This window comes from Heptranchias perlo, chromosome 2, assembly GCF_035084215.1.
Source record: "Heptranchias perlo isolate sHepPer1 chromosome 2, sHepPer1.hap1, whole genome shotgun sequence".
Taxonomy (NCBI): Eukaryota; Metazoa; Chordata; class Chondrichthyes; order Hexanchiformes; family Hexanchidae; genus Heptranchias; species Heptranchias perlo.
In genome coordinates this window covers 21503500-21526946 of record NC_090326.1, presented here as the reverse complement: position 1 = coordinate 21526946, position 23447 = coordinate 21503500, and the positions used below count along the sequence as shown (strand labels likewise).

General features: G+C 45.6%; 1 protein-coding gene across 2 annotated transcripts in view; it reads left to right on the top strand.

Annotated features, from left to right (window-relative positions):
- Positions 1 to 23447, top strand: part of LOC137335753 (catenin delta-2-like) — a 532228-nt gene that overhangs the window by 502434 nt on the left and 6347 nt on the right. For both annotated transcript variants that reach the window (XM_068001100.1, XM_068001090.1), the window contains exons 19-21: positions 5315 to 5446; positions 10313 to 10389; positions 11896 to 12411. In XM_068001100.1, coding sequence (XP_067857201.1) covers positions 5315 to 5446; positions 10313 to 10389; positions 11896 to 12156 — 470 coding nt within the window. In that variant the 3' untranslated portion in view covers positions 12157 to 12411. The remainder of the gene's footprint in view (positions 1 to 5314; positions 5447 to 10312; positions 10390 to 11895; positions 12412 to 23447) is intronic.

Genomic DNA, 23447 nt, shown 5'->3' with positions numbered 1-23447 from the left:
TATCTCCTCTTTAAAGGCCGCCTGTTCAATTACAGTTTTGCCTGACAATCTTTGATTCCAATTTACCCGGGCCAGATCTGTTCTCATCCCATTGAATTTGGCCCTCCTCCAATTGAGTATTTTTACTTTAGAGTGGTCTATGTCCTTTTCCATAGCTATTCTAAACCTTATGTTACTATGATCGCTGCTCCCTAAATGCTCCCCTATTGACACTTGCTCCACTTGGCCCACCTCATTCCCTAGAACCAAGTCCAGCAATGCCTCCTTCCTTGTTGGGCTGGAAACGTACTAGTTAAGAAAGTTATCCTGAACACATTTCAAAAATTCCTCCCCCTCTGTGCCCTTTATATTGTTATTGTTATCCCAGTCTATATTAGGATAGTTGAAGTCCCCAATTATCACTACTCTATAGCTTTTGCACCTCTCTGTAATTTCCCTGCAAATTTGCTCCTCTATATCCTTCCCACTAGTTGGTGGCCTATAGAATACACCCAGCAGTGTAATGGCACCTCTTTTATTTCTTAACTCTAACCAAATAGATTCTGTCCTTGACCCCTCCAGGACATCCCCTTTCTCCAGTACTGAAATATTCTCCTTAATCAATACTGCCACCCATCCTCCTTTCTTTCCTTCCCTATCTTTCCTGAACATCTTGTATCCAGAAATATTTAGTACCCAATCCTGCCCTTTTTTGAGCTAGGTCTCTGTTATCGCCACATGCATACACACATACGCATGCACACGTGCATGCACTGCCACACGCATGCACACAGAGCAACACACACATACTCGAACACACACAAACACACATACATTCTAGGAACAGTTAACAGGTAGAACCTGGGCTGATTTTTCCCCTCTTTAACCCTGATGTCAATTCTACAGCCACTATTATTGTCCTGGCTGAGATCAGCGAACTCAGCACAGACCAGTGATGGAACCTGGGGACCGGCCCACTCTTCATGGCTCAAGTATTCTCTGGACAAACCTGCTGGGCCTTCGGGCAAGCTGAATATTTTTCTCCTTTGATTGCTGATGACATCTGAGGAGTTGGATTGGAGGGGTTACTAAGCCTGACAGTGCCAGGGAGCTGAAGTTGCTCGTAGATGGCTGGTAGATACAAGGGAACATCTGCAGAGGAGACCCCCATGAGAGAGGCCTTACAATACTCAGACTGCTCCCACAGGAATCTGGAGTGCCAAATTAGAATAGGGTGTTTCTTCCGCCCTCACTGATCTGATTCGTAACATTAGGTCTGCTCTCCTGCAGATCGGTGGCCATGTGGAGGCAGGAATGGGCATAAATGATGGTGTGGTCTCCAGGAGAGCAGCACATGTGAGCCCTCCAGCCAGCCTCCTTCACTGTCTGCACTTGTGGCTGTAAGGACACAGGATGAGGCTCCCCTCACAACAGCACTTGGGATACAGGTTGCAGCAAGCCCAACTCAGGACTGTGGGAACCATCGGGTGGAAAAGCACCTCTTGTGCAGCCTGACCTGCCTGGGATCCCTTTGCTCGATCAAGCACCCCAGGTAGGGGAATTCCCATTGGGAAACCCATTGATATTGGTAATGGTCCTGGAGCCAAAAAATAAACAATTTACAGCAATTCGCATAAAGGCCTGATTTTAACTCCCGGTCCTCATTACTATCTTTGAAATAACGGTCCCAGCCGGAATCATTATCTGGCTGGCCGGTGCGGGAAAGATTTAAGGAAGCAGGAGTCCGCACCAAGGACCCCAGGGAACGATCCCAGCAATCGGGTAAGTGGGTCACAGGGGAGGGAGTCCGGAGGCGACCATGGTCAGGGAGGGGGTAAGGGTTGAAGCCCGGGGGGGGCCAGGGAAAGGCCCAAGATTCCTTGTGAGGCCCAGTAGGGGACTCCTGCTCCTTCTAGCCCAAGAGGAAACCATGAAAGGAATGTTTAAAACTTACTCTCCTGGGCCTCTTCTGGCCCCGATGCCGCTGGCTATCTCTGGCAGGTCAGCAACTGCGCATTAAAATCACATTGGGGTCCGAATGATATCATCAGGCCCTCGCCAGCCTGCAGCGAGCGCCTCTCACGCCTCCCGAAGCCCAGGAGTTAAAATGGTGGCCGGCGGGAGTGGGGCGGATTGGTGAGGTAAGTACTCTCATTTTAACCCCTCGCACGCCCCATTCTCACCGGGTGCAGGGGGTTAAAATTGGGGCTGAAGTCTCAGCAGGAAGAAAGTGGTTAAAAATGGCTGAACTGCACTTAAATTCACTTGATAGATTTCTGTCTGAAAATAGCATTTTGGGATAGAGTGTACGAGTAATTTGAGACATGACATGTGGCAAGTGTAATGTGCTTGGGGAGGAACAGGCGACTTTGGACCTATGGTCCCCAAAGCTCTCCACCACTGAGGGTTTTCCTCGCATCATGTCTGGGTCTGTTGTAGACTAATTGATGGAGATTGATTGCTATGATTAGTCAACAACTCCATTATCATTGTATCAGGCGACTACCAGGATGGTAAAAGGCGAACTAGATGGACCTGGGTCTTTCTCCATCTAGCAATTCAACGACAACAACTTGCCTTCATATAGCATCTTTAACGTGGTAAAATGTCCCTAGGAGCTTCACAGGTGTGATTATCAAACAAAATTAGACAGCGATCCACATAAAGAGATATTAGGACAGGTGACCAAAAGCTTGGTCAAAGAGGTAGGTTTTAAGGAGCAATTTAATGGAGGAGAGAGAGGTAGAGAAGTGGAGAGGTTTTGGGAGGGAATTGTGCAACGAAGGAAATCGGGTTATAGAGAGGGGCGAGGTCATGGAGGGATGTATCTTTGTTCATCCAGGACGGTGTAAAATGAACTAATGGACGTTGGTCTTTTTTCCTCTATTCCTCAATTCCTATGCTAACTTAATGTTACTGAGCCCTTTTCTTGACCTTCCAAATACGTACCATTGTCAAGCAACCCTGGACGCCCATTTCATGTGGAATTGATTTATATCTTGACGTCCCATGCGCCAGAACAGCAGGAAGAGTCTGCAAGATGTCCCCACCCTCAAATGAAATTTAATTCCTGCCTGTTTGAGTCCACCTGCTGCTGGAACTTAGGGAGTGGTGTGGTGGGGAGGGAAACTAAAGTGGGCTGGAGATCCAGGAGGAATGGATTTGCTGTCTTATTTCCCGATGCCACCTGACCGTTGGCACCGTGAAATCAGGCAGAGGTCCAGTGGGAAGTTTACCCTTGGGTGTGATGTTTTGTGTGTGGGTGGGTGTAGGTCTCGGTGCGAGAAGGCGGAACGAGGCATAACGGCCCCGAAAATCCACCGTCTATCCAGCAGGTTCCAGTGGGAGTCCGGTAGAACAGGTCCCAATCCTGGTCCAGACCCAATCCCGGCTCAGATTCAGATATGCCGGGTCTCCATATATTCACATGTGACTGATTTCATTGAGAAAACTGCAGCGCACATTTTGAATACACAAAACAATACAGTGCAAGAATTTAATGACCACAAATGTGTTTGAATCCCAGTCTGAATGTCATTTATAAATTATTGCATAGACACTGTAGTGATTTGCAGTGTCACTCAAACCCCTCAACAGTGCCACCCACCCCCTAGTACTGTACCCTCAACAATCTGTACTCTCTATATAAAACTGTGCTCAAGTTTATTCAGTGAAGATGGTAAATGAACAAATACTTTTGACAGCACTCAGGATTCAGTAATACAGAATTTTTTTTTGTAGGATGCAAGATGACACACTAATTTTCTGCAATGGGAATGGTATCCTTTCAAGGGTTAAAGCATATGGGTCATTTCACAGCTACAGACTCCAACCTTCAGGCCATAAGAAACATAATCATTGAAATTTCAAAACAAAAAAATAACTCAAATGAAACCCGTCTAGCAGAAAGTGGACCAACCCTGTCCTTTTGACTAAATGTGCTGTTGTGAAACTAATTCACCAATACGGGCTCTTTTTTTAAATGACCTTCCTCACATCCCACTGTACAAACAAGGCAGGTCCTGAGCACTCAACAGGGGCAGAGTATGTTATTGGAACTGGTTACATCACAGCTTCAGTTATAGAGCGGGAGGATGATGAATGCAATGGTACACTGGCAGTCTCTTGGGCAGGGTTGGCAGTGCTGTTCTCGTCTGATGATTATGATTCGTACACTTGGTGGGTAGGTGGCTAAATAAAAGGCAAGGAGAACATTTATTGACTTGGCTTGTGTTTGACTTCCAATCTAAATCCCAGATGGAGCTGAGGTCGGGTTTCTAGTCCCAATGGTTTCGCAATTAAATTGTCAGTTGTCAACAAGAGCTTTTCTGTGAAAGATTTGCCAAAGGAACAAACCGATGATGGTTCCCAATGCAGGAAACTGGGACTGGAAAGATGATGTCTATTACTGTTAGAGGGGAAATCTATACTCCTGTTTTCAGTGAGGTTACCTGGGGTGTGTACTCAGAATCCTCAAACAGGCCGTATCTCAGGAGCAACCGGTAAGAGAGGTTACTTTGTACTCTAAGCGTTAACTTGCTCACCAAAACACTCCACAGAGTTTCTAATTCTTTTCTTATAAGCACTTTTTTTTTTCAAGCACACTGTGTGCTCTCAGCAAGCAGAGAAAAATCGAAGAAAGCTCAAGTGCTTTAACCCTTTAAAGGATAGCATTTCCTTTGGCAGAAAATTAAGATCCAATTCTCAAGGCACCAAATCCAGTGGGAGTGAAAATTTGCTGAAGGCCTCGTTACACTTATTAATTTCAGCCAATCATGTGGTCTGGCACAGAAAAGGCAGTCCAGTTCACCTGTTAACCCTTTCAGTGCTGCTCACCCAATTAAAACAGGTACTGCTGGGATTTCCTGCTCTGTCCTTTCGATGTTCAGTTCTTAAAGATGTGATTGACAATGTTTGATGTTCTCTTGTTTTCAACACCTAGCTAGATCTGCCTTCTCTGGTGTATGACTTGTTGCTGATGGTGTTGTGTTGTGAAACTCCTAGCTGTGGCTCAGTGGGTAGCACTCTTGTCTCTGAGTCTGAAGGTTGTGGGTTCACGCCCCGCTCCAGGGACTTTGAGCACAAAGTATGATTTTCTTTCCCAATGATTTTTTTTCCCGTTGATTTTAATGGATGAGAAAATCGGGTGGGGTGTTCGCTATCGCCTGTTCTGCACTTCCTCCTCAAGATGCATTTCTGCCCCCAATTATGCCTCGATCCTAAAAGGGCTTCAGACGGAGGAGACATTCTTCCAGCTTCAAGTGGGACAGACATCTGTTTGTTTGTAAGGATGCAGGAAATATGTCGGAATAACGCGGCGCTCTCTCATTTTCAGCGAGTGCTCCAGCCTCTCCTCGAGAGGTGATCAACTTAAAGGAGAGGAAGTCAGACTACGACACAACCGGCACCAATTCTGGCTACCATGGGAGTAAAGGAGAGCACGTCTCCAGAAAAGATACCCTTCCAGGTGAGCAAACTGGAAACATCTTCACACAAGTTAAAGGGAATACCCCAGAGCGTTTTCTCCCCCTCCCTTGCTGAAATTGTCAGCTCGTGCTTGGGTACGGTTCCGACGACACCGAACAGCCCCCCACCACCCCCTTCAATTCTTTGCCCAAGCGGTCATTCATATGTGAGCCATCGATGTGCACTTTACAGTGGGAGCTATTGTTTAGTCATCTAGAGTAGGGACCCTGGCTTCCATTCTCCCCATCTCCCTAACCTGGGCCTCTCATAGTGCCCCACTGTAAACCGACCTGAAATTAGCTCATATAACAGTGCTCAGGCCGAGAACTGAGCTCTTTCCTGGTCTATACAGCTCAGTGGCATATCAGGGGTGCATTTAGTAACCGAGCCTTTGCGGGGTTTATTTTAGGGTAGGGAGGGAGAGGTTTGAATTGCTCTAAATGAAACCTCAAAATCCATGTGAAATTCCGTTGTTAGCTCTTTTAACAAAGGCATTAATAACAACTTGTATTTATATAGCGCCTTTAACATCGTAAAACATCCCAGGGCACCTCACAGGAGCGATTATCAAACAAAAATTGACACTGAGCCACATTAGGAGACATTAGGACAGGTGATCAAAAGCTTGGTCAAAGAGGTGGTTTTAAGAAGTGTTTTAAAGGAGGAGAGAGAGGTAGAGAAGTTTAGGGAGAGAATTCCAGAGTTTAGGGCCGAGACAGCTGAAGACACGGCCACCAGTGGTGAGATGAAGGAAATCGGGGCTGAACAAGAGGCCAGATTTGGAGGAACGCAGAGATCTCGGGGGGTTAACCTGTTGATTAGTAAATCTTCAGTCAGTGGTTATGCCCAACCTCAGAGTCTGAACTTGCAGCACTTTTGGGATTGCCTTACATTACAAATAATTCGAGCCATATTGAATAACTTACAAATAGAACCTCTGATGGGCAAGATTCATGTTTGAACGTTCAACGTGCTTTCCTGACATTCCCAAGCACACACGAAGCACTCATAGATGAAGCTCAAATCCATTCACCTTCAGGTTAAAGTTAGGCAGGGGGAGAATTCAACAGCAACAGCTCGTAATCTGTTTGGAATTCTAGTTTTGGCCTTCCCTCGGTTTATATACATCGGACAGCCCACATTCCTGGTCACCTGCTCAGTTTATATACATCGGACAGCCCACAGTCCCGGTCACCTGGTCAGTTTTTTATTTTCGGGCCTGTTCTTTAGATTTAGATTTTTTTTCTCATGGTTTAAGATCACCGTTATGAAAAAGGTAAAACGTAAAGTAAATTTTGATAAATCATTAGACTTATGAGAAAATGTGCAAAATTCCGGCTGTTCAGACCCATTTTGATCTCCATTCCTGCCTGTTCCATTTAACTAAGGGACTGCCAGCCTCTTGCTGTTCAGGTACCGGCCTGGATCTGTTGGGCCGAATGGCCTGTTTCTGTGCTGTACATTCTATGTCATACAATTCTTTGAAGCAGTGATTGGTTTCACAGCGATTCAGGTAAGACTGGAGTGGACAGTGTCTTGAAGCTCAACACAACTCAGAAGAAGCTTTTCCTGCTGCTCCCTCCCAGCTTGCTCCAGTCTGCCACGCAGGCTCTGCCTCTGCTGAAGTAACTAAGAAGATGTGTACGGTCGTGTAATGGTTATGTTACTGGACTAGTGATCCAGAGGCCCCCAACTGATAATCCAGGGAATGTTTGAGAATTTGAATTCAGTTTTAAAAATCTGGAAATAAAAAGCTGGTATCATTAAAAAAAAATGACCATAAAGCTGTTGGATTGTCATAGAAATCTACTGGTTCAACTAATGTCCTTTAGGGAAGGAAACCTGCCGTCCTCACCCGGTCTGGGCCTATATTTGACTCCAGTCTCACACCAACGTGGTTGACTCTTAACTGCCCTCTGAAGTGGCCTGTCAAGCCACTGAGTTTGTATCAAACCACTACCAGTGCTTCAAGAAGAAGGCCCGCCACCACCTTCCCAGGACTATGGGCAACAAATGCCAGCCTTGTCAGGGACGCTCACATCCCAAGAATGAATAAGATTTTTAAAAATGATGAGCAATGTGAAGTCTGCAAGCACCCTTCTCTAAGGTGAGCAGATCCTGCCTGTTACTTGGCGCCACAGAGGTTTACAACAGAGAAGGCTGCCATTCGGCCCATTGTGTCTGTGCTGGCTCTTCGCTAGAGCAATCCGATACTATTCCCACTGCCCTGCTTTCTCCCCGCAATAAAAAAGCCAGTTCTATGTTTGTCCTCCTGAACAGAATAAAGCTCGCTCCACCCTGCCTGCCCCAACAATGGGGATGATTCCTCGAGTTGGCACACCCTGCAGTGCAGAATCCCTCCTCGTGTGCCTTAACTCCGACCTTAATAGAACACTCCCTATTGCAGCGGTGTGAAGAAGAGAAAAAAAATTCAGGAGCTCTGAAATTAGTGCAAAGTTAGCAGCTTAATGCTGAGGAACTTTGCCCTTTGAACTTTACTGGGAAGGCTCAAACCCATTTGCTTAGGACCCTGCCCGCTGACAGTGGGTGGAGACAGGATTCAAATCCAATGGACAGTGCTGTAACCCATTCCAACACCTAGTCCTTCTCCACATTACATTGCATGATGTGGCATTGCCCTGTACTTTATCACATCGGTTTGTTGCTGAGCATCTTACTTTTGGCACCAGTCACCAGCGTCTCACCTTGTTTTTTGATATCGCCGGTTGGCTCGAAGGACTGTCGTTATAAATGGTAACTAGAATATCTACATCTCACAATGGTAGGAATTGAGATAGGCCTTGGTGGTATCCAGTGGTGCATTAGACAGCTGGACAGTGCTACCATATGCAATGACAAGCAAGCTGGAGTATTGGAAAAGACAAGGAATGGGTTTCAAACTTTAGTCTCTGTAAGACCAACTCATCAGCTGCCCTATGGTACAATATTTCCTCTTTGGATTCATTGGAATACATCTTGTTTAAGCACAAATGTTGTTGGTCTGCTACAAATTTTGACATACAGTGCTAGTAAGCATTTCAAATGTTTAAAAGATATTTGGAGCAACACCTGGTAACTTGCTGATGTACCTTTTCCTGCTCACATTATTCTGTCTCAAGATCCTGTTTGGGGAATACTAATTAACCTGTCCCATATGGGCCACTTTGAGATCTCTCAACTTGGCGAGCTTATCTTAGTGTTAAGATATTGGGGGTGAATTTGTTTTGGGGAGACGACGCAAAATGGACGATAGCGAATCAGGAGCCCGTTTCACACTACTGCATGATTCTTCTTTCTGTTGAAGTCGATGAAAAATAAAATGGCTGCCGATTCACTATTGCCTGTATTGTGTTACTGCCCAAAGCTGGACTTCACCCCCAGTGTGTAAAATGACTGACGATTCACAATTGCCCGTATTGCGTTACCGCCCAAAGCTTGATTTCACTCCCAGTGTGTAAATATTCAGCCAATTCAAGGCCTTCAACGACAGACACTGAAAAAATTAAGAAAGCAAAACACAATTTCCCCCTCTGTTATATCTCCACCTCTTCTACCTTCCAGTTTCCTTGCTCTGCTCTTTTATTCAGGAAGGCAAATGGTCTAGGCTGCGTTTGGCAGGTAAGTTACGTCTCTCGGACCAGTTATGCTACACTTTGCACCAATTTGACCTTGAGAGCCGTACTGAATCAACGCAGAACCGGCAGTGAAACGTGAACGGATTTGACCCGGATGTAGTTCAACAGTGTCAGACCACCTTGAGGTCAATAGCTGCAGTCGGTCCACAGGGAACTTTTTCAACTTACTTTTTAACTGTTGCTATCAGTAAAGAGTCAACTGTTTTGTCAGGTTTCCACTGACATTAAAGAATTTTGATACATACATAGATCATTTTTGACCGACTAGTTCAGGGTGTGGAAAAGCACATGAGATAATGAAGGCACCCAAAACCGGCTCAGTGAGATTTTTCAATGAGTAGGGGACCCATAACTGACCAGGAAGGCCAGTCAGACAAACCACGGCCAGTCACCACCAGCTAAAGTGGGCGGAGACCCTGGTTTCCCCAGGTTATGGGAGCAGGGGCCAGCAGGACAGGACTGGTCACCTTCCCAACAATCAGAGCAGAGGAAGCAGGAGCAGGAGAGGAATTGGCAATGAGAGGTGCAGCAGGAGCTAAAGAGTCAGCAACAGGAGAGGAGTTATCAAGCTGGACAGTCGGCAGGGGAGATATTGGAAACAGGTGGGGAGAGGCAGCGGGGAGTGGAGAGGCAGTGACAGTACCTGCAACTTAAGACCCAGCAGGAGGCCCTTTCCTGCCTCATTACCATGGCTGACCTTGGCCTGGCCTGTTCTGGGCACGGGCCCAGGAGCACCTATCTGGAGAGGCGCAGAAGTCCTGGGGCAATGTAAAGGGGGTGGAGACCCAAAGTAATGGGACTCCACCCCTAGTTCCTCTGCAGCACTTAGAAAATGAATGTTCCCTCGACACTATGGGACCATCGTTTTCAATGGGATTAGCTTCAATGGCATGCTGCGTAACATGGGACCCCAGCGTGCAGATCGCCAGTGTAGGGTCTCCCAAAATGAATTCTTTTTTTGTGAGAAATCAAGGTAAAGGGCCTAGGTTTATAGTACGGAGCATCGCACGGGAAGATGTGGTGTTTAAATGACATCATGCTTGGGGTTTAAGGGGACTGAAGATTGTAGGAGTAAGCAAAGCCTAAGGGGGAGGTAAGGGTGTGGTTATTCTGGATGGTGAATTGCATTTGCTGACATAAGAAGACTTAACCAATGCCTACGTGACCTATTGGACGACAAGCCTTAGCATTACTTTCAACCGTTTTAATTGTGTCTTTCTTTATTTGAACAGCTCAACTTTCTGTCGGAGCCGGATCAGGCTACAGGAATTCCTATGCTACTCCCGTTGAAACTATCAACCACAACCAGGTGTGTTACACACTTTAGAGAACATCAGATTGATGTGTTTGACCTGCAACAGCTGTCGCTGTATGATATTTGAGCCCAGCAATATATCGCACCACCTTTCCTATATCTTAGTCTCACTTCACCACTTAAAGGGCTGCAGTTGCCACTTAAAAAAAAAAGTTTGGCTTTTTTTTTGCTTTGTTTGAAGAGAAGATGAACCCTGTTAACCTTTTTGTCACAATGATATCAAGCACAAGTGTTTCAATGTGATTTCAATGGTGTTGATGCATTTAAGAACATTGGAACAGGAGTAGGTCTTTCAGTTCCTCGAACCTGTTCTGCCATTCAGTTAGATCATGGCTGATCTGTATCTTAACTCCATCTACCCGCCTTGGTTCCGTAACCCTTAATATCATGACCTAACAAAAATCTATCTCAGTTTTGAATTTTTCAATTGACCCCCAGCCTCAACAGCTTTTTGGGGGAAGAGAGTTGCAGATTTTCAATACCCTTTGTGTGAAAAAGTGCTTCCTGACATCACCCCTGAATGGCCTAGCTTTAATTTTAAGGTTATGCCCCCTTGTTCTGGACTCTCCTACCAGAGGAAATAGTTTCTCTCTATCTACCCTTTCGAATCGTTTTAAACACCTTGATCAGATCACCACAAACCTTCTATACTTAAGGGAATACAAGCCTAGATTATGCAACCTGTTCTCATAATTTAACCCATTTTGTCCTGGTATCATTCTGGTGAATCCACTTTACAAAATATGGTTATAAAGCACTGGCAGATTCATGTCTTGCCATTTCACCCACTGCAAGTGTGTGGTCTGGGGAGGCTCCACAGAGGGACTTAAAAACAAAAATTCCATTCCGAATTTCAAATGCCGTTGATCTAGAAGAAAATTGTCCCGTTGGATGAACCATTTCTTTATAATCAAAATCTTTTCCTAACCCCACATCGGACAGCTCCCTTAAATATGTCAGTCACAAACATGCAAAGATTAGCAGTCAAAGTACCAGGGATGAGGGACTTCAGTTACGTGGAGAGGGTGGAGAAGCTGGAATTGTTCTCCTTAGAGCAGAGAAGGTTAAGGGGACATTTGATAGAGGTGTTCAAAATCATGAAGGTTTTTGATAGAGTAAAATAAGGAGAAACTGTTTCCAGTGGCAGAAGGGTCGGTAACCAGAGGACACAGGTTTTAGGTAATTGGCAAAAGAACCAGAGGGGGGATGAGGAGAATTTTTTTTATGCAGCGAGTTGTTACGATCTGGAATGCACTGCCTGAAAGGGTGGTGGAAGCAGATTCAATAGTAACTTTCAAAAGGGAATTGGATAAATACTTGAAAAGGAGAAATTTGCAGGGCAATGGGGAAAGAGCAGGGGGGAGTGTGATTAATTGCATAGCTCTTACAAAGAGCCAGCAAAGGCACGATGGGCCAAATGGCCTCCTTCTGTGCTGTAATTATTGTAATAGAGTGTTTAAAAGAAAATGAGAATCGTGGCCTATTTCCTTTTCTCCGTAGGTTTCATCACAGCCTGCTGCACAGGAAGCCAGTAGGAAAGACTATGACACCTATCAGCCCTATCAAAACTCTACAGGAAATTACGATGACTCTTTCTTTGAGGATCAAGTGCACAGTCGCCCAGCGGCCAGTGAATACAACATGCATCTCGGCCTGAAGTCAACAGGCAATTATGTCGATTTCTACTCCGCCGCCCGTCCTTATAGCGAGTTAAACTACGAAACAAGCCACTACCCGGCCTCACCCGACTCCTGGGTCTAAGTGGCTGACCTCTTGGGTCTGAGCAGAGGCGGCAGATACACAAAGAAAAAAAATAATAATACAAGACCCTGGGAACTGTGCATGTGCATGAATACCACAAGACATTTTTCAGCAAGTCTTAGTCTGTCAGAGGTCTGTTCCGCAGGACAGTCGTCGGGTGAATCGTGGCAGATGGCGGTCAGCTGGATTAGTACCGAGAGAAATGCAAGTGACATTCAGCTCATACTGAGGAAAGGGAAGCTTTGCTCGCCGGAGGTGGGGGGGAACGGGGTTTGTTCCTGTTGTGCATTCAGAGAAGAGGGGGGGGGAGGGGGAAAGAACTTTAAAAGTGTGCAAAGAAAATGGCATCGTGGGTCGGAATGAAAGTTGGCGATGGAAAGTGGTTGAAAGCGATAGGAGGGAAGTTGAAGAGGCCAGGTCAAAGGTCAAGCACAAGAACCTGAATGTGTTTACACTTGTTATAGGGACAGTCTGTCACCTCTTGAAAACAAACATTCTCATTTGATTGTGTGTCACAGCTTGTAGTTTGCAGTCGGGTTTTCTCCTGTACAGCCAGACCATTTCTCTTGCCGCCGCCTTGGGTTCTTTTTTTGTTGTTTTAATGCTTTGTTGTAAAGTATTGGATGTACATTACCAATCAATGAGAGCATTGTGTCCATTACAGCAATGCCAAAGTACTCCTTCCGTCTCTTGTTCTTAATACTGTTTTAATTACGGACAAAAAAAAAAATGTGTTAAGCGAGTTTGACCAGATGTGTGAACTTCGGAGCTTTCTTTTTTTTATGAAGTAACTAACTGAAGGAAGTATTTAGCAGTATTGTTTGTTCTGGTCTGTGGATTTGTTTGTGTGGTCACTAACGGAAAACCCCATCAGTCGCTGATATTACGAGCATCATTCCACACGCTCATTTGATGAGACGCTCTCTCTCCTTCACTGCCTAAAGTTTTAGATGTAGATATTTGAAGACAATTTTTCATTTATACCGGTTTTGTTTATGACGATACAGTGTTAACAGTAAATAAATGAAGTTGTCATCCATGTTTGTAAAAAAAAAATCGAGGAAAAAAAAAGAAAAAAAAAGTCTTTTTTTTTCCCATGTTTCTTTCTCTTGATACAAAGTCAACAATGGTTCCGATGTGCCATAAAGTCTGTTCTTATTAATCCACAGTATCCCTTTTCTGGCCTAAAGCACGTTGAACTTTAGAAGGAGCAAAATGGGGGGTAGTAATTTTAACATATCTTGCCGGGTGGGAAAACAGGGAATCGAGTGAAACGCTGGTTTTACACACCGCCCAATATTACTCTCCATTGACTTTTACACACCGCCCAATATTACTCTCCATTGACTTTTACACACCGCCCAATATTACTCTCCATTGACTTTTACACACCGCCCAATATTACTCCCCATTGACTTTTACACACCGCCCAATATTACTCCCCATTGACTTTTACACACCGCCCAATATTACTCCCCATTGACTTTTACACAACGCCCAATATTACTCTCCATTCACTTTTACACACCGCCCAATATTACTCCCCATTGACTTTTACACACCGCCCAATATTACTCTCCATTGACTTTTACACAACGCCCAATATTACTCTCCATTGACTTTTACACACCGCCCAATATTACTCTCCTTTGACATTTACACACCGCCCAATATTACTCTCCATTGACTTTTACACACCGCCCAATATTACTCTCCATTGACTTTTACACACCGGCCAATATTACTCTCCATTGATGTTTACACTACGCCCAATATTACTCCACATTGACATTTACACACCACCCAATATCACTCTCCATTGACTTTTACACACCGCTCAATATTACTCTCCAATGACATTTACACTACGCCAAATATTACTCTTCATTGACTTTTACACACAGCCCAATATTACTCTTCATTGACTTTTACACACAGCCCAATATTACTCTTCATTGACTTTTACACACAGCCCAATATTACTCTTCATTGACTTTTACACACAGCCCAATATTACTCTCCATTGACTTTTACACACCACCCAATATTACACTCCATTGACTTTTACACACCACCCAATATTACTCTCCATTGATGTTTACACTACGCCCAATATTACTCCTCATTGACGTTTACACTACACCCAATATTACTCTCCATTCACCTTTACACACCGCCCAATATTACTCTCCATTGACTTTTACACACCGCCCAATATTACTCTCCATTGACTTTTACACACCGCCCAATATTACTCTCCATTGACTTTTACACACCGCCCAATATTACTTTCCATTGACTTTTACACACCGCCCAATATTACTCCCCATTGACTTTTACACACTGCCTAATATTACGCTCTATTGACTTTTACACACCGCCCAATATTACTCCCCATTGACTTTTACACACTGCCTAATATTAGGCTCTATTGACTTTTACACACCGCCCAATATTACTCTCCATTGACTTTTACACACCGCCCAATATTACTCTCCATTGACTTTTACACCCTGCCCAATATTACTCTCCATTGACTTTTACACACCGCCCAATATTACTCTCCATTGACTTTTACACACCACCCAATATTACTCCCCATTGACTTTTACACACCGCCCAATATTACTCTCCATTGACTTTTACACACCGCCCAATATTACTCCCCATTGACTTTTACACAGCGCCCAATATTACTCTCCATTGACTTTTACACACCGCCCAATATTACTCTCCATTGACTTTTACACACCGCCCAATATTACTCTCCATTGACTTTTACACACCACCCAATATTACTCCCCATTGACTTTTACACACCGCCCAATATTACTCTCCATTGACTTTTACACACCGCCCAATATTACTCCCCATTGACTTTTACACAGCGCCCAATATTACTCCCCATTGACTTTTACACACCGCCCAATATTACTCTCCATTGACTTTTGCACACTGCCCAATATTACTCTCCATTGACTTTTACACACCGCCCAATATTACTCTCCTTTGACTTTTACACACCACCCAATATTACTCTCCATTGACTTTTACACACCGCCCAATATTACTCCCCATTGACTTTTACACACCGGCCAATATTACTCTCCATTGATGTTTACACTACGCCCAATATTACTCCACATTGACATTTACACACCACCCAATATCACTCTCCATTGACTTTTACACACCGCTCAATATTACTCTCCAATGACATTTACACTACGCCAAATATTACTCTTCATTGACTTTTACACACAGCCCAATATTACTCTTCATTGACTTTTACACACAGCCCAATATTACTCTTCATTGACTTTTACACACAGCCCAATATTACTCTTCATTGACTTTTACACACAGCCCAATATTACTCTCCATTGACTTTTACACACCACCCAATATTACACTCCATTGACTTTTACACACCACCCAATATTACTCTCCATTGATGTTTACACTACGCCCAATATTACTCCTCATTGACGTTTACACTACACCCAATATTACTCTCCATTCAACTTTACACACCGCCCAATATTACTCTCCATTCACTTTTACACACCGCCCAATATTACTCTCCATTGATTTTTACACACCGCCCATTACTTTCCATTGACTTTTACACACCGCCCAATATTACTCCCCATTGACTTTTACACACTGCCGAATATTACGCTCTATTTACTTTTACACACCGCCCAATATTACTCCCCATTGACTTTTACACACTGCCTAATATTACGCTCTATTGACTTTTACACACCGCCCAATATTACTCTCCATTGACTTTTACACACCGCCCAATATTACTCTCCATTGACTTTTACACACCGCCCAATATTACTCTCCATTGACTTTTACACACCGCCCAATATTACTCTCCATTGACTTTTACACACCGCCCAATATTACTCTCCATTGACTTTTACACACCGCCCAATTTTACTCTCCTTTGACTTTTACACACCACCCAATATTACTCTCCATTGACTTTTACACACCGCCCAATATTACTCCCCATTGACTTTTACACACCGCCCAATATTACTCCCCATTGACTTGTACACACCGGCCAATATTACTCCCCATTGACTTTTACACACCGCCCAATATTACTCTCCATTGACTTTTACACACCGGCCAATATTACTCTCCTTTGGCGTTTACACTATGCCCAATATTACTCCCCATTGACTTTTACACACCGCCCAATATTACTCTCCTTTGACTTTTACACACCACCCAATATTACTCTCCATTGATGTTTACACTATACCCAATATTACTCCACATTGACATTTACACACCGCCCAATATCACTCTCCATTGACTTTTACACACCGCTCAATATTACTCTCCATTGACATTTACACTACGCCCAATATTACTCTTCATTGACTTTTACACACAGCCCAATATTACTCTTCATTGAGTTTTACACACCGCCCAATATTACTCTTCATTGACTTTTACACACAGCCCAATATTACTCTTCATTGACTTTTACACACAGCCCAATATTACTCTCCATTGACTTTTACACACCACCCAAAATTACTCTCCATTGATGTTTACACTATGCCCAATATTACTCTCCATTCACTTTTACACACCGCTCAATATTACTTTCCATTGATGTTGACACATCGCTCAATATTACTCTCTATTGACATTTACACTATGCCCAATATTACTCCTCATTGACGTTTACACTACAACCAATATTACTCTCCATTCACTTTTACACACCGCCCAATATTACTCTCCATCACTTTTACACACCGCCCAATATTACTCTCCATTGACGTTTACACACCGCTCAATATTACTCTCCATTGATGTTTACACACCGCTCAATATTATTCCCCATTGACGTTTACACACCGCCCAATATTACTCTCCATTGACTTTTACACACCGCCCAATATTACTCTCCATTGACTTTTACACACCGCCCAATATTACTCTCCATTGACTTTTACACCCTGCCCAATATTACTCCCCATTGACTTTTACATCGCACCCAATATTACTCCATGGACTTCAATGGAGGGTAATATCAGGCGGGGTTTAAAATCAGCTTTGCACCCGATCCCGTGGGTTTTCCGACTGGTGGGTTAGATTAAAATCACTCACCACCCAAATCTTTAATGAGCTCGTCTTGATGTTTTGCACCAAATCACAGAGCTCCTGGGGTTGATTCTGAAACATTTCAATCCCTTTTTAACGCAGTTGGGGTTGACGTCGGGCTCATGGCCATGAAATTTCTGGTATTTAAAGCGCTGAGCTGCGCTCCACGCAAACTGGAACCTGTCTTGCAAAGATTTGCATTGTACGTCGAGAGGCGCTGAAGGGTTGGCCTTAAAAAAAAACTACACTGTGTTTTGCAGAGCTTTAAAGTTACTTGTGTAGGCAAACAAAAAAGGGATACTGCCCGCTTCAAAGCAACTTTGTTTTCGGGAATAATAGTGCAGCAGTACTCATTGGTGCCAAATGAGAGGAAAGAAACAACCAAAAAAAAAGACACTTCGAATTTTAATCGTAGGAAAAAATACTCTGAAATCGATGGCTAGCTAATTGTCCTGCTGACAGTTTGTAGATGTAGATAGACGAGATTTAAATTTGTTAAATGCTTTTTACAGTGTGTTTTGTCAACAATGAACAAAAAAATAGAAGGGTAAACAGCATATTGGGTTACGTAGCCTTTAAACCGCAGTCGGAAAGAATCTGGGTGATGTGAAAAAAAAAGATAATAAATGATGCTATCAAAAAAATGTTAAAATCTGTTCACAAAAAGTTTCTTTAAGTAGTGCACGCAGCCAAGTGTCTTGGTGTTCCCTGATACATAATGGCTTTTGAAAATGCTCACAGAAGAGCACAGTAAATTGTACCAGTATCTATCTGCAATGTTGAGGTCGAAGGTGTCACAGTGCCTTGGGTATATCTAACTCAATGTTGCAGGATCTTACAGTGATTTGAAATATATATCGGTAATTAAGGATCTCACAGTAACGTACCAGTAAATGTAGATACTTGTAATTTTCAACACTACAAACCATTTATCACGTACCACATACATCTATGAATTCTGTAAGTCCTGGCTTTTTCAGGATACTGGCATTTGAGCAATTAATGGGGTAGATCTTGACTTTTGCAATCGTGTAAAACGGGTGATAGTCGGCAGCCCGTTCTACATCTCTCCCCATTTTTATTTCCATTGAAGTCAGTCATGTTTGAACTCCCAACGAGAACACCTTGTTTTCAAATCTTAAATAGTAGTCAATTTACGTTCCTTGTAATATTCCCAATAAAACGGCTGCCTGGGGCTCAGCATTTATCAACTGTAACATATGATAAGGATTGACTAGCAACAAATTCATCGAATGGAGATGCCGTCAAGAAATAACGAGGGAAGTTTGCTCAATTTGTGACTTAAGACACCCGACTGACCTAATAGGTTTGAGAATATAGGATCATTACGATATAGTTTTGTAACAGCACTTACCCCCACATCAAATGGTTTCTTCCCATGGTCTGGAGCTGTGAGGGGTTTACCAGCAGTTCTAGTGTCAGCCTTGGCTCAGTGGTAGCGTTCTTAACTTTGAGTCAGAAGGTTGTGGGTTCAAGCCCCACTCCAGAAATTTGAGTACATAATCGAGGCAGACACTCGAGTGCTGCACTGTCGGAGGTGCCGTCTTTTGGATGAGACGTTAAACCGAGGCCCCTTCTGCCCTCTCAGCTGGACGTAAAAGATTCCATGGCATTATCTCGAAGAAGAGCAGGGGGGTTCTTTCCAGTGTCCCAATATTTATCCCTCAACCAACATCACTTAAAAAAAATTATCTGGTCATTATCACATTGCTGTTTGTGGGACCTTGCTGTGCACAAATTGGCTTCTGCGTTTCATACGTCACAATATGACTACACTTCAGAAGTACTTTGTTAGTTGTGAAGCACTTTGGGACGTCCTGAGGTCGTGACAGGTGCTATATAAATGCAAGTTCTTCCCTTCTTTCTGTTCCCTTTTAAGTGCTCTTTGTTGGTAATATCTTCCAGTTCTGATAAAGGGCGAAATGGCAACTTGTCTGGTTCTCTCCACGGATGCTGCCTGACCTGCATTGTCTATTTTTATTTTAAAGTGCACAATCTCCTCTTTGAACGTTTATATTCACCACTCCACTATTGTCTCTCTCTTTCTCTCGAGTCACTTGACACTTAGTGCAATGTTCCGCTGTGTGTTAATCCTGCTTTAAAACGAGGCTGGCGGGGAGGAGATGGATAGCAGGTCGATTTGGGATTTATGATTCTGGCCTTTGCTTGAAAGTAGATCATTGTAAGATTTATAAATGGCTCCTGGCAATACTTTATCACCTGACAGGACGGCAGATGTCACTTCAAATACACGTGTAAAGAATCAAATCTTGTGAGTCTTTAAAGCTGTCCACAACTGTTTACAGATCTTTCCACTGTAGGAAGGGCTCAGCTGATAAATTGTTGGAAATGAATACTGCCTGACATTGTGATCATTTCAAATGCCACAAGCCAGTTTAATCACAGATGGTCCGCCTATAATCTGGTGATTAGCATTGCAATAAATGTGCCTTCGTATAAAGTATTTCATACATGCCCATCAGTCAGTTTTGTTCCCTCTCCTGGAGTATTTGCTTTTATTGGTATTACCCTATGTGGAATCTTTGGACGACTGCAGTTACCTCTCAGTCTCACAGCCATTTCCTGTGATTGTCATCAGTTTCTTAATTCTGACAGATGACTAACCTTACGTAAGCATTTCCTGCCAATTCTAGAGGATCTGCAGTGTACCCCCTCCAAGGCCAATATATCTTTCCTGAGGTGCGGTGCCCAGAACTGAACGCAGTACTCCAGATGGGGTCTCACCAAGGCTCAATACAAGAGAAGCAAAACTTCCTCCCCTTTGTATTCCAACCCCTTTTGAGATAAAGGCCAACATTCCATCAGCCTTTTTTGATTGCTTTTTGTACCTATCCGCTAGCTTTTAGTGATTTGTGTACCTGGAGATGCAAATCGTTTTGCTCCTCCACAGTTTGGAGTCTCTTGCCATTGAGAAAATACTCCAATCAATCTTTCTTGGATCCAAAATGGATGACCTCACACTTCCCTCACACTGAACTCCATCTGCCACAGTTTTGTCCACTCACTTAATCTGTCAACTTCCTGCTCCCTTCTACACAACTCAACCACCAACAGAGAGCCTCCCCCACCACCAACAGGGAGCCCCCCCCCCACCAAAAGGGAGCCTCCCCCCACCAACAGGGAGCCCCCCCCCCACCAACAGGGAGCCTCCCCCCACCACCAGAGAGCCTCCCCCCACCAACAGAGAGCCTCCCCCCACCACCAGAGAGCCTCCCCCACCACCAGAGAGCCTCCCCCACCACCAGAGAGCCTCCCCCACCAACAGAGAGCCTCCCCCCCACCAACAGAGAGCCTCCCCCCACCACCAACAGGGAGCCCCCCCCCACCAACAGGGAGCCTCCCCCCACCAACAGGGAGCCCCCCCCCCACCAACAGGGAGCCTCCCCCCACCAACAGGGAGCCCCCCCCCCCACCAACAGGGAGCCTCCCCCCACCAACAGGGAGCCCCCCCCCACCAACAGGGAGCCTCCCCCCACCAACAGGGAGCCCCCCCCCACCAACAGAGAGCCTTCCCCCACCAACAGAGAGCCTCCCCCCACCAACAGAGAGCCTTCCCCCACCAACAGAGAGCCTCCCCCCACCAACAGAGAGCCTCCCCCACCAACAGAGAGCCTCCCCCACCAACAGAGAGCCCCCCCCCCCACCAACAGAGAGCCTCCCCCCACCAACAGAGAGCCTCCCCCACCAACAGGGAGCCTCCCCCCACCACCAGAGAGCCTCCCCCCACCAACAGAGAGCCTCCCCCACCAACAGGGAGCCTCCCCCCACCAACAGAGAGCCTCCCCCCACCAACAGGGAGCCTCCCCCCACCAACAGGGAGCCTCCCCCCACCAACAGAGAGCCCCCCCCCCACCAACAGGGAGCCTCCCCCCACCAACAGGGAGCCTCCCCCCACCAACAGGGAGCCTCCCCCACCAACAGAGAGCCTCCCCCCACCAACAGAGAGCCTTCCCCCACCAACAGGGAGCCTCCCCCCACCAACAGGGAGCCTCCCCCCACCAACAGGGAGCCTCCCCCCACCAACAGAGAGCCTCCCCCCACCAACAGAGAGCCTCCCCCCACCAACAGGGAGCCTCCCCCCACCAACAGGGAGCCTCCCCCCACCAACAGAGAGCCCCCCCCCACCAACAGGGAGCCTCCCCCCACCAACAGGGAGCCTCCCCCCACCAACAGGGAGCCTCCCCCCACCAACAGGGAGCCTCCCCCACCAACAGAGAGCCCCCCCCACCACCAGAGAGCCTCCCCCCACCACCAGAGAGCCTCCCCCCACCACCAGAGAGCCTCCCCCCACCAACAGAGAGCCCCCCCCCACCAACAGGGAGCCTCCCCCCACCAACAGGGAGCCTCCCCCCACCAACAGGGAGCCTCCCCCCACCAACAGGGAGCCTCCCCCCACCAACAGGGAGCCTCCCCCACCACCAGAGAGCCTCCCCCCACCACCAGAGAGCCCCCCCCCACCAACAGAGAGCCTCCCCCCACCACCAGAGAGCCTTCCCCCACCACCAGAGAGCCTCCCCCCACCAACAGGGAGCCTCCCCCCACCAACAGGGAGCCTCCCCCCACCAACAGGGAGCCTCCCCCACCAACAGGGAGCCTCCCCCACCAACAGGGAGCCTCCCCCACCAACAGAGAGCCTCCCCCCACCAACAGAGAGCCTCCCCCCACCAACAGAGAGCCTCCCCCCACCAACAGGGAGCCTCCCCCCACCACCAGAGAGCCCCCCCCACCACCAGAGAGCCTCCCCCCACCAACAGAGAGCCTCCCCCACCAACAGAGAGCCTCCCCCCACCAACAGAGAGCCTCCCCCCACCAACAGGGAGCCTCCCCCCACCAACAGAGAGCCTCCCCCACCAACAGAGAGCCTCCCCCACCAACAGAGAGCCTCCCCCCACCAACAGGGAGCCTCCCCCCACCAACAGGGAGCCTCCCCCCACCAACAGGGAGCCTCCCCCACCAACAGGGAGCTTCCACTGGACTAGTCTCTCTACATTACTGAAGTCCCTCATTCTTCTCATATGACCTTGTTCTCCTTAGAATAGAGAAGGTTAAGAGGAGATTTAACGGAGGTGGTCAAAATTATGATCGGTTTTGATAGATGAAATAAGGAGAAACTGTTTCCAATGGAAGGAGGCTCGGCAATCAGAGGACACAGATTTAAGGTAATTGGCAAAAAAATATAGGGGAGATGAGGAGAAATTTTTTTACGCAGCGAGTTGTTACGATCTGGAATGCACTGCCTAAAAGGGTGGTGGAAGCAGATTCAATAGTAACTTTCAAAAGGGAATTAGATAAATACTTGAGAGGAAAGAATTGTAGGGCTATGGGGAAAGAGCAGAGGAATGAGACTAATTCGACAGCTCTTTTAAAGAGCCGGCACAGGCACCATGGGCTGAATGGCCTCCTTCTGTGCTGTATGATTCTATGAACACATTTACAATTTCACTGGACACAGAGGAAATCACCTCGGGATATGTCTTTGAAAAACAATAATGAAAATCCATTGATACATAATCATCCTGTTTTTGTACCTATCTTGTTACATGGTAAGTAGTTAATCTGTGTAAACATTTTTGTGTTAGCAAGAAACAGACTTCTGTGCCATAACTTTCTATGATTCTAAGAACTCGTTTGCAACACAAATACAATAGATAAACATAGACTAAACCATCCCATTAACTTTGCCTAATGGGAGACTAACTGCTAGTTAGGTTAATGCTATGTTATGCTCCTGTAGTAGATATAGGATACTGAATATTCTAATAAAATACTGCCTGATATTCTGATCATTTCAAATGCCAAAATCCAGTTTAATCATAGATGATCTGCCTATTATCTGGTGCTTGCAATAAATGTGCCTTCGTATAAAGTATTTCATACATGCCCATCAATCAGTTTTGTTCCCTCTCCTGGAGTATTTGCTTTTATTGGTATTACCCTATGTGGAATCTTTGGACGACTGCAGTTACCTCTCAGTCTCACAGCCATTTCCTGTGATTGTCATCAGTTTCTTAATTCTGACAGATGACTAACCGTACGTAAGCATTTCCTGCCAATTCTAGAGGATCTGCAGTGTACCCCCTCCAAGGCCAATATATCTTTCCTGAGGTGCAGTG